Raw genomic sequence first — 12387 nt, 5'->3', positions numbered from 1 at the left:
GGTTGGTTGCTGAATACAATAAAAGCAGTATATGATGGAAGTAAAGCAGGTGTGAGAATAAACGGGAAGCTTAATGAACAGTTCAACATAGAGCAGAGAGTAAGACAAGGATTTGTGGTGTCCCCTTGAGTGTTTAATATATTTATACAGAAATATATAGGGAATGCACATGAAAATGTTAGAAGTGTATTGGTTGCGAATGTCAATGTCTGTGTATACAGGTGATGCTATGTTTTTTGAGGAAAACCCAAATGATCTTCAACAAATGTAAGATTGGTTAATACAGTGAATAGTATAGGTCAGCAAGTTAATGTATCAAAGACTGAAGTAGTTGTGTTTGATGGGGAAAATGGAGTGAACAATTAGAAGTTATACATACGTAATGAAAAATTGAAGCAAGCAGATACTATACATTTGTGTGCCTTGGTAGAATATTTCTTAAAGATGGAAAGATGGCTGAATAAATTTTAAGATGTGCAAAGGCTGGTTGAAAGGTAGTGGGTAGTATGTGCTCCATTATTGAAAGAACCAAAAATGGCTAAGAGTGTGCTATTGTCCACATGTGAGTTGGGCATGCCAAAACAAACTTAAAAATAAGTTAAATGCAGCAGGAATGGGTTGCTTAAGAAGTGTGTATGACATAACAAGAAGGAATAGGGTCAAGAATGAATGGTTAGTAAATGAATTTGGATTATAAATGTTAGTGATCAGTGAAAAAGCCCTATGTTAAAGTGGCTTAGTCCTGTAGGGAGTGAATGAGGATCAAATAGCAGAACAAATGCATGAGGAGTGCTTCTTTGAAAGGAAATGATGAGAAGTTTAAAGAACAAAAGAAAATGTATAAAACTGTGTATGGACCAGGTGAAAGCAATGATTGCTTACAAGAATATAGTGAACGGTGATGGTTTAAAGTAGATTCAGCTTTTTTTTTTTTTTTTTTGCCTTATGCGTTAATTTTTTTAGCTTCTTTCTCTTACTCCTTTTCTGTGCTTTGCATAATATTGCTTAACCTGAAAAGGAATAGTGTAAAGAATAGGTACATATACGTATCATTTTAAACATACAAAATACAAGATATTCTTGTTTTTACAATCTCTTTTATATTATACCTATATGATAGTCTAGTTAGTGCAGCTTCATACTGCTACAGTGGCAGCAGTGGAAACTAACCATTGTAGTTTGTGCTGAAGTCTGTTAAAGTATGTGTGTTAAGCTTGTTACATTTGTGATACAGTAGAGATATACAAATGTTTCAAGCTCAGAATGGGCTGTTCTGCGTTTGGGTGGAAGTGCTCTTACGCTGTTCAGTCCTTGAAAAAAATCTCATTTTGTGTTTGAAATAACAGTTTCGACTTTGAAACCAAATCATTTTAGAGTCAGAATGCTTTTGAATCCATTTTTACGTTTTGTGTACCCAGATGTACACGTTTTGATTGAGCTGTATATAGGTTATGTGGTTCATAGTGAAACCAAAAGTATGGTGGTAGCTGTCCCAACCTTTTCAGATGCTACATGATACTTCTACTATTTTTAAATAATTTCCATTTATTAAATAATTGGCATGTACCTCTTTCCTGGGCATTGTTTTTCTGTGATATTTGCATAAAGCACATGAAACAATTGAATAACATAAACATTCGATATAGGTGATGATGATGATGATGAAGCTTTTTGTTCCACTTTTCCCCAAGAGCTTGAAATGATATTAAAAGAACTCCAGTTTTGTCCCTGTAATACCAGTTCTGTTTAAATTCAGGTACAACAAAAATCCTAGGCTGTCATTATGTAAAGATGCTATAGTGCTTTTCTACTCTTTTCTTTCTGTTTTGAATATGATAAAATTCTGATTGCTGTTTTGCTTGTTTTTTTGCAAATCACAAACCTGCAATTTCTAATGTTGTCCAATATAAGCTATACAAGCAGTTATTGAACAACCTAGGATCAGATCTTGGCTTGTTATCCTAAACTGGCTTCATGAACTATAGAGTAGGGAAAAATAGTTTTCAGGATTTAGAGAAAATGGAAATTTAAAATCAATTATGAATTGTGAACAGAAATGCCTCATAGACATAAAAAAGAAGAAAGGGAGGTCATCGTACTATAATAGTTTTTCCTATTTTCTTAATGTATTTGACTGCTGTCAAAATTACATGTGATTTAGAGTCACTGTTACTGATCTGATATATCTTGTTTTTTCTTCTGAAATCAAATAATATTTTTTAAAGTGTAGGCAAGATTGTTGTAATTATACATTGCAGCAGTAATTGAGAAACATGTTTAATGAGCACCTTAAAATTTTCTGCAGTATTTCTTAAGCCTTTATTTCTATTGAATGAGCATGCATGTTCAAGATTGTATTTATGCTTATCTCTTCTATTTGTTTATAATACTTCCTATTTCTTCCCTCATTTGACATATTCCATTTAAGGATCCTATGTTCTTCACCTTACAAATATGATTATTCCATTATTTCTGCTTCATGTAAAGCTAGAAGCATTAAATTTAATCAGATAACATATTGCTTTAACCAGTTATTTTTTAAAATTAACATACTAAGTTCAGTATTTATTGAACAGTATTTATAAACTGCCCCAATCAAAGCAGAGTCTTTGTATATGCATACAGACCATTTCATTTTGCAAAGTCTTGCTCTTTCCAGGGAACTTCAAACTCCTGCTTTCTACCACTTTTTATAAATGTTAAGCTATAATTATTCTTCTTTTGCTACTTACTGTTTACATAGTTTTCTGTTCAAATTGAACATATGGCTCTACAAAAGTTGGTGAACTACATCTCCCAATATTGCTCACTATTGATCATGCTTGTTTGGGCTGGTGGGAGTTGCAGTTCAGTAACAGCTGTGTGTTCTGCATTCATATGGGAATAGGAGTATAAAAAAGAAACTAAAGAAATATACAAAACAGTATTTTGTACTTCACAAGTTGTGTGCTGCAACTGATTTTGTAGTCTTATGGAAGCATAAAAGAATGAGAAAATGTCAAACATTAAAAGCCACACATGTACAACTGTCATATATACCATTGTGCCTTCCACTAAAGCTTTTTTCCCCCTTGTTGGTCCTCTCAAAAAAGAAAATCAGAAAGACATTAGGCATGTTTCTTTAATGTAGTTTTCTCTTTTATTTTAGGTGGTTCTTCCCACTTTTATTTTAGAGAAGCGTTCTTTGTTGGAAATGTATGCTGATTTCATGTCCCATCCAGATCTCTTTATTGCAATTTCCAATGGCACAAATCCTGAGGAGAGGATGATCCGCTTCGTTGAGTATTATCTCACTTCCTTTCATGAAGGACGCAAAGGGGCAATTGCCAAAAAACCGTACAATCCAATCATTGGGGAAACATTTCACTGCTCATGGAAGATGGTGAAGAGCAATGTACTGAATGGCACTAATAGTAACTCTTCATCTCATTCCGTCTCTGATCAAGTGCCTGTTTCAGAAGAGACCCAGGATCAAGAAGAATCAGACTCTTATACAGTCAGATTTGTAGCAGAACAAGTGTCTCATCATCCTCCAGTCTCAGGGTTCTATGCTGAATGTGTGGAGAGAAAGATGTGTGTTAATGCTCATGTCTGGACAAAAAGTAAATTCCTAGGCATGTCAATAGGAGTAACCATGGTTGGTGAAGGTAAGTGGGAAATGTTGCAATGTTCCTTATGGTCTTTTGAACATTTGGGATCCACAGCTGTAGATAGCTGCATCTTGGAAAGAATTGTATTATTCTTCAGTCTGTGATGTATTGCTAATCCTTTGACACAGCCTGCTCCAGTCTAATGACTTCCTAATATGGTGGATTACAGGCTGGGAACTATGGGAGTTCATAGAATGTAAAGTTTGAAAGGGACCCAGGAGATCATCTGGTGTGGTCTCTGCTTAGTATGGGAATCTACCACTATAGCATCCCTGACAAATGGCCATCCAGCTACCAATTAAATACTTAAAGTGAAGGAGAGATAACCACCTCTAAGGCAGTCTGTTGTTTAATAGCTCCTATCACTAGGAAGTTCTCCGTGATGTCCAGTTGTAATCTGTTGCTCTGTAATTTATACCCATTATTCCTTTTCTGTCTTCCTGGAAGAATACTGAACAAATCTACAATGCCTTTTATGTGGCAGCACTTCAGATACTTGAACACAACTATTATGTCTCCACACAGTCTTCCCTTCTCCAGGATAAACACAGACAACACCTCCAGCTGTTCCTCTTAAGTTTTTCCTTCCAGGCCTTTTACCATCTTGATTGCAATCCTCTGGGCATATTCTGGTTTGGCAGTGCCATTCCTAAGATGCAGCACCAAGAACTAAACATGATATTCTAAATGTGGTCTTACCAATGTAGAATAGAGAGAAACAATGACCTCTCTTGATTGAATCTTTCCTTCTCTTGCTGCAGTCTAGGACTGAATTTGCTTCTTTTTGCAGCTATATCATTCTATTATTGGTTCGTGATCCACCACAACTTGTATTCATGCCTTTCATTTTTCCTTCCCATATGAAAGACTTTGCATTTATCTGTGTTGAAATTCATCTTCCTGGATTTGCCCATTGTTCCAGTTTGCCAAAGCCTTTCTGAATCTTAATAGTGTCCTCTAAAGGGTTTGCTATCCCTCTCATTTTTATCTCTCAGGAATTTCATCTATTTTCTGATCTCTCCTGCAAGTTGTTTATAAATATCAGGGCCTAGAAAAAAACTCTGTATAAAATTCCTTGTTTAGCTACTGCCTCATTTAGTGACCGTTTGCAGTTACAACGGTAATGAAAAAGTAACTTTACCACCAATCCTTGCATTTATGACCTTTGCAGGTCTGTAAAGCAAAGGAAAGCTGAAATAAGATCATAAGCACAGTCATGGTTTTGCTTAGCGACCGCTTCGCTTAACAACCAGGTTGCAGGTCCCAATTGTGGTTGCTAAACGAGGACCACCTGTAATCATTACCTCTCTTCCAGCTTGACATGACGCCCTTGATACACTTTTGGTGGGTATGATTGTTCTGAATCCAACTAATGCTAGTATCATCCAGTCCATATTTTGCATATTCTCCACTATGATCTCATGGAAGACTTTACTGAATGATTTGCTGAAATCAGGCTATAATGTCCACTTCATTCCTGTAGTCAACTAAACTGATTATTCTATCAAAAAAGGAGAGAGACCAGGTTGAGTTGGCATGACAAACCAATGCTGGATCCGGTCAAGCAATGCATTTTGTTCTTGTCCAACATATCTGGGAGACACCAGATTTTTAAAAAAATGAATTATGAAGTGCCTTGTCCATCCAGACAAAGACAAATGCTCTGTTAATTAATTGTAATAAAGGCTTGTCTAAATCATGAAGGAGTGAGGAGAAATGTTTTGAGAGTTACAGCAAGCTTTATAACACAGCTGGAATATAAGCTTTTGTTTTAGAGGCAAAATGGCTTTTAGGTTTCAGGATTGAAGAGATAATTAAAAGATAATGTGGCTTCAGACTCCAGAGGTTTCCTAATCTCCTTATGTGAACTTTGTTCCTTGATCAGACTATCTGTTGTGTTTCATCCAGAGTCTTTTTCAGTTTTTCTTCTGCTCGTTCATTCCAGCTTATACTACATCTTAAGTCTATGAATCCTTTTTCTGTATCTGTAATACTATCTCTGAATAGTTGGCTTTGAAGGGTGATGCACATCTAGCACAGGACTAGCAGTGCTAAAAACCAGTCTTGCTCCACATCACATGTTTGTAATATGAGGCTATATGGCAGCATTTATCTGAGTTGGGTATGAATCAACATAACATCTGCCAAAGAGAGCATATTACCTCAGAAAAACAGAAATTTGTGGGAGTGGGAATATAGAAGTCATTGCACAAAAAGCAAGATGCTCTCCAGATGTAGTGGACTACAGAACTAATAATGCTAACCCATAATGGCTGTGAGGTTTGCTGTGCACCTCTTCTTGATGGCACCAGCTTGAGGTGGTCTTAACCAGGGGCTTTCAAACTTTTTCTTGCCTTGGAAACTATTAAAAAAAAAATTCCCCAAACCCCTGGTCCACCGGGGTGAGGCTTTTGAATGTCAGGTGACAAGCCCCACTTTTTCTCCTGTACCTTAACGACTAAAGGGGAAAAAAAACCCCTTCCCACAGGAGGCTACGCTTTTTTTACTTTTTTCCTTAGTCCCATGGAATCCATTCAAGTCCTCACAGAACCCTAGGGTTCTGTGGAACCCAGTTTGAAAAATCTGATTTAAACTAATTTAATTTTTTTGAATGGAAGAAAAGATATGTAAATTAATTGATTAATTTATCCCTGTTGGGTAAACTGCCAAAATCCTGTGTTTTCTCTACCTTTACAATTAATATGTTCTCCCAAGTAGAGTTCCTCTAGTAGTACAAAGATGATATTACTTTTGTTTGCTGTCATTTAAGTAATACTAAACTGATTGGTAATACAGAATGAGAATGATACTAAAATACAGGAAGCTTTATAGTGATCTGGTGTAGACCTCTGCAACATCCTGTGACATAAGCATGGAAAATATGAGTTATTTTTATTTAATGTGGATTTCATATTTAATCTTCCCTACCTCACAGGTACTTTAAGTCTTCTGGAACGTGGAGAGGAATACACATTCTCACTGCCTTGTGCATATGCTCGATCAATTTTGACAGTCCCGTGGGTAGAACTGGGAGGGAAAGTCAGTGTTAATTGTGCAAAAACTGGATATTCTGCAAGTATTACATTTCATACCAAGCCTTTCTATGGTGGCAGACTTCACCGGCAAGTATTCCTGTTGGCAGGACTGTTATATTATAGTGTTGTGCAGTATTTATTGTAAAGAAATTATGTATTTTTCTGAAACCCTCTTGAAATGAGATACTAGAAATGAATGTACTTGCGTTCTGGACCTAAACGTCTCAATTCATCTTTTTGTTCATGCTGAAAACTTGGAAAATGCATCTAAAGAAGTTAAATCATTTTTAGTTTTGATTAGGAAGTGTCCTTCAACTGCATTAACATAAAATTCTACAGATTTTGTCACAATTAAGTTCTACGCAAAAACATCAAACAAACGCCTTTGCTTAACTTGACTCTAAGTGCCCAAACAGTATGTCAGGGTAGGTGTTTTCTTACCTTTTTTTCCATCTTTTTTCCAAGGAAGAATAATGGTTTCTTCAATCTTATTTTATTTGAATGTGTCTTCTGGAGCATGTTCATCCAAGAGACAGTAACTGGTTTCAGTGGTTTTAAGGACATTTGGACATGGGTCTTCCCAATCTTAGTCTGACACTACTACAGATATCCCAGGCTATGTTGTGCAGTTTTCAAAATCTGATTCTCTGGCAGCCAACCAGCTACCCAGCCTGAGTCAAAGTTTTCCAAGGGTATTGTTACAGATTTGACAATTGCTAGACTCATCAGATGTTTACCTGCTGTAAATGCCAGTACTGCAGTCACAGGAAGGTCTTTTTGATAGTGGTGCCTGCACCTTAGAACATTTTCCCTACCCCCTGAAATTGTGAGGTGTCTAGTAATATAGGTAGTCCTCATTTACTGACTGCCTTGTTTAGCAACCATTCAAAGTTACAATGGTGTAAAAAAAAAAAAGCTTTACAACCATTGCAGTGTCCCACAATCACATGATCCCCATTTGTGTGCTTTGCAACTGGCTTGTAACAAGCAGAGTTAACAGAAGAGGCAGAAGTAAAATTGTAAGTTGTGGTCACGTGATGTTTTGCTTAATGACTGAAGGGGAAGTGAGGTTGTAAGCCTGTCGTGGTCATTTTGCACTTAGAAACTCTGGTGCTTAGTGATGGAGTTGCCGGTACCAAGTATGGTCACTAAATGAAGACTACCTGTACATCTTTTAGGCAGCCTTTGAAGACCTATCTTTTCCCTATATGAATATTGGATGTGCTTTTAAAAAGTTTTTATGTTTCTTTCTTCCTTTGTGAATTTTTAATATTTTATGGTTTTTATTATTATTTTTTAATAATTGTTGTTGCCAACCACTCTGAGATGCCATTGTATGGGAAGCAGCTTAGCAATAGATTAAATAAGAAATAAAATCAACTACTTGATCTGTTCATTTAAAATCTGCAAGGTTTATTGTTGGCATGTGCAAAAAAATCAGTATTCCAGTGACCTTTGTTCTCCAGAAATCTATCTTCCAGAAGGGGCATGGTGTTCTGGATGGTGCATGGTATACTGGATGTAGTCTGGTCCTAAGCCATTCTGCAATGATAGGATCATAGTTTGGGAGAAAAAAAGGAATATTCCAGAGAACACTGAAATGGTCCATGCCCAGAACAAGTTTATGAAATTAGACCTTTTGCAAGAAAGCAAAATATTATAGTATTGTTGCACAGCAGCATTTGGAGTTATGTGTAGCTCACATTTCCCATAAGGCTTTGGTTTATTTCTTCTCAGTGATTTTGTGTGGCCTTAGATATCTGACAGATGGAGACAAAAAAAGTTCTTTACAGTGATGCTGTAAATATTGTGGATATTGCTGTAACAAGGAGTGGTGTTTTTCAAAACTTTCATAGGCATTTTCTATTAACCATGCATTTCATAGGGAATGTATTGCTTATGCCTGAAATTCTGCAACATAAATTGGTTCTTTACTTGAATAACATTTTGTGATTTATTTCTGGTTGCAGTAGTATAATTTGTAGTTGTTTATACTAATTAATTGTATTTTTTGGACTGTATAAATTTAAAACTTTCTCTAGGACAATATATAAAATGAATTTCATTGATTGATAGGTGGAAAAGCAAGATAGATTTTTCTGATCAGCGTATCAGAAAAACCTGCAGTTTTTCTATCCATTCCAAATTTTACTGTCTATTAGAATATGTTGAATATAATATATCCCTTAAAGAAGAAATCTTAGTCTCAGCTAAGCATTGCAGTGTGACCAAAAATACTGTTTTGGTGGCATATTAAACTGGGTAAACAGCCATTGTTATTTTATTCATTATACTTTTAACATTAGTTGGGGCACCACATGCTTTCAACAGTATATTTATAATCCTGTATTGGGTGATTATTAATATTCAAAAACAATTACTTTAAAATGTAAAATTACTTCATTTTATAAAAGTCATGTGACGAGAATGCAAAAAGTGAATAGTTTTCATTAACATTTGAAATGTAGATTTGTTTTTTTTAATGGAAATTTAAATAAGATTGCAGGCAGTGGTCATTTATATCCATTTATCCCAAGTTCTGCAGTACTTCTTGTTCAGATATTTGACCAATATGTCATCTGTGATCTTAATGTTATCTTTTATGACAACTTTTTTCTGCTGCTTTCAGAGTCACGGGTGAGGTGAAGCAGAATGCTACCAACACGGTGGTTTGTAAAGTACAAGGTGAATGGAATAGTATTCTTGAGTTCACCTATAGTAACGGAGAAACAAAATGCATGGACTTGACCAAGTTGTCTGTGACAAGGAAAAGGGTGCGGCCCATAGAGAAGCAAGGGCCATTTGAGTCCAGGTGAGAGAAACTGTATGTTTTCAAAACTACTTCTTTTGGAATAAAACCTCAGATGCCTACAGTATGTCGCTCAGACCATATGATTCCTCTGATTTTCAACTGAAGTTCACTATTTGACCTTCCAGTATTCATACACATGTTTTTATGTCCTAGATTATGGTAGGCAACTTACAGCCTGCAAGCAGCGTGTGGTCCTCCTCCGAATACAATTTAAGGCCATTGGATTTGCGGGGAGGGGGTGGCCTTAGGTGCTTTTAAAGAATAAAAATGGAAGTAGTTTGTTGTCCAGAGGCTTTTCACTCCCATTCATGAACTTAAAAACCTGAATCACACCTTCTGAATGGGCTGGAAAATTGGCTCTGTCCCTTGTTACCATTATTCTGGTGATGTCACCTTCAAGCATCTAATTGGTTGGAGGAGCTAGATACAGCCCTCCACCAAGGAAAAACTCTCTACCCTGTCCTAGATTGTTCATCGGTGGAACTTGTTCAGTGAATGCCACAATCCATTTCCCGTTGTACCTAACTTGAATATAATAGTAATAATTTTGTAATCTTTACCTAGTGTGTCCAGTTGTAATTATTGAGCTTGCAAATCTTTTTAAAGTGAAACATTCATATAGGAAATGTAGGCATTTAGAAATTATTTTGAGGTCCTGTATAACTCCTCAGTGGGTGATAGTTACATTCTAGAATACATTGAAATCGATCCAATATTTGGCATTTCCTTGTGTCTTTCAGTCCCCCTTTATATAAATCAGAGAGGAATCATCCATTCACCTAATTGGAAAAGTAACCACAGATACTGATACCACACAACTCCCCAACTATACCAATTATTGTCTGAAAGTGGTGGGGTGGGAGTGTTGTGGTGACCTTGAAATGTGATGCCAAATTCCCTATTTTTGAGGGGAACATAGTATCTTGGACATTACAAGAGAACACAGGAAGAAATTACAGATGGCTGTTTGTTTAGTGTTACTGTGAGATTTCAGATATGAATTGGATAGGGCTTTAAAAGGTCTTATTTATTATTTTTATTTATTTATTTATCGTGTTTATATAGCCGCCCATCTCACACAAAGTGACTCTGGGCGGCATACAACAATTAAAAAGAATAAATACATAAACACAATTACAAATTAAAAAATTATCCTTTACCTTCTAATGATTGCTTGATATTTGTAGGATTAGGAAAGCCATTAGCATGAAACAAAAGATGAAATGATTTTTTTCTGGTTTAGAGACTATATTTTTAGACAAGAGGGTGTTTTGACTGAAGAAGGTGACAATACCAGTTTTTTCCCATGGGGTGATGATAAGTGCATTATGGGAGTGGGAATGGGAAAGGACTGGGGAGAATATAAAGGGAAAGTGGGAGGGGAAGAGAACATATTCCTTGGTTAAAATTATGGGCTAAGAAAAGCTTCTTTAGCTAGGCCAGTGTTTCTCAGCATGCTGGCTGGAGAATTCTGGGAGTTGTCAGGGTTGAGAAACACTGAGCTAGGCAGTGCACTTCCAGGACCCAGCTGAGGAGGAAAGCAGATCTGGGCAGCTGTTAGAAAGAAGCACTTATTTGCAGCCTAATAACCATGCAATATTTGAGAATTGACACAGTTTTTTTTCACTCAGCACCTGAAGGACAGCAAGGGCAGGTTCCTGGAGTACACAATAAATAGTCTTTCTGCCCTCACACTACCTTTTTACATCCCTTCTGGTTAAACTCGTGCTCTTGCATTTAATAAAGGTTGCAGCAGCGTCAGCTTGAATTCCCTTCCTCCTGTTTAAATTCAGGAAACTGTGGCAACATGTGACAGAGTCCCTGAGGCAAGGGGATATTGAAAAGGCCACAGAACACAAGAAAGCCCTTGAAGAACAGCAGCGAAATGAGGAGAGGCTCCGTATGGAGACAGGCGCCCCATGGCAGACAAAATACTTTGTCAAGGATGTAAGTAACTAAACATAAACAGAGGAGCAAAAAGGTGAACCTTCGAACCCCAAATAGGGCCACTGCTGCATGCTTAGCCTTGAAGGGGCTTGCGCATTCCCCAGCATGAGTTTCAAGGCCTGCAGCAGATATGAGGGGGTGTATGTTCCAGGAGGACATTTTGTCTTGTCTATTTGTATTTCTTGGTATTATTTTGCACAGTGTGTACCTAAACAGAAGACAGTGCAAGATAAGTTCCTTAGTGCTTTTTTTCACAGATATCAGATGGAAAATCTTCAGCCAGCTCCCAGTGGGCTTCTCCAGATGCTGCAGGTCCCCTTGTGCTCTCTGAGCTGCTCCTCCCAAAGTGCTTTTCTCTCTCTGCTTTGTGCATGTTTGCATGTGCAAAGGAGGCTGAGAAGAGAAGTGATGGTAGTGAGAGGGTGTCATAATTTTGCAAGTGCTGCCCTCTTTGGTTCTGCTTCTATTCCTCCCCCTCCCCATTGATTTTTCCTGTGTATTAAATAGCCCCACTACAGATTCATGCCTTTTCCATTTTTTCCCATACATGTTTTACAAGTTTTGAAATGTAGCTTTGGTTTGGCTTCTTTGTAGAATCGTAGAATGGAAAGGGGCAGTTCCAGCGGCACTCCTCTGCATAGATCCCAGTGCAGGGATCTATTTTAATGGTTGTGCTGAGAGATAGTTGCCCAGTCTCTGCTTGGGCGCGTACCACAGAGGGAAACTTAGTAAATCCTTCTTTCTTTGCTTTTCTGGAATCTGCCGAGCTGAAATCTGCCTTGCTGTAACTTACGACCTATCCCACTCTAGGGCATTAGAGAACAGGTCGTGACTTTCCTCCAAGTGACACCTTTTCAGGTACTGAAGTGTGATCATCTCTCTCACCTGCCCCTTAACTTTCCCCAAGGCTGATCATGCCCAGTTTTCTCAGACTCTCGTAAGG

The 12387-nt window shown here is 37.3% G+C and overlaps 1 protein-coding gene across 3 annotated transcripts in view; it reads left to right on the top strand.

The window, feature by feature from the left end:
- Window positions 1–12387, top strand: part of OSBPL11 (oxysterol binding protein like 11) — a 73323-nt gene that overhangs the window by 49874 nt on the left and 11062 nt on the right. For 2 of the 3 annotated variants that reach the window (XM_007427967.3, XM_007427965.3), the window contains exons 9-12: window positions 3149–3647; window positions 6586–6772; window positions 9315–9497; window positions 11291–11444. In XM_007427967.3, coding sequence (XP_007428029.2) covers window positions 3149–3647; window positions 6586–6772; window positions 9315–9497; window positions 11291–11444 — 1023 coding nt within the window. Of the gene's footprint in view, window positions 1–3148; window positions 3648–6585; window positions 6773–9314; window positions 9498–11290; window positions 11445–12038; window positions 12303–12387 lie in introns of all 3 variants that reach the window. The other variant, XR_015797183.1, reaches the window with a different exon arrangement.

This window comes from Python bivittatus, unplaced genomic scaffold, assembly GCF_059951505.1.
Source record: "Python bivittatus isolate LINGU-HERP-01145 unplaced genomic scaffold, Pbiv_v1 ctg000480_np1212, whole genome shotgun sequence".
Taxonomy (NCBI): Eukaryota; Metazoa; Chordata; class Lepidosauria; order Squamata; family Pythonidae; genus Python; species Python bivittatus.
This window is presented reverse-complemented; position numbering and strand designations above follow the sequence as displayed.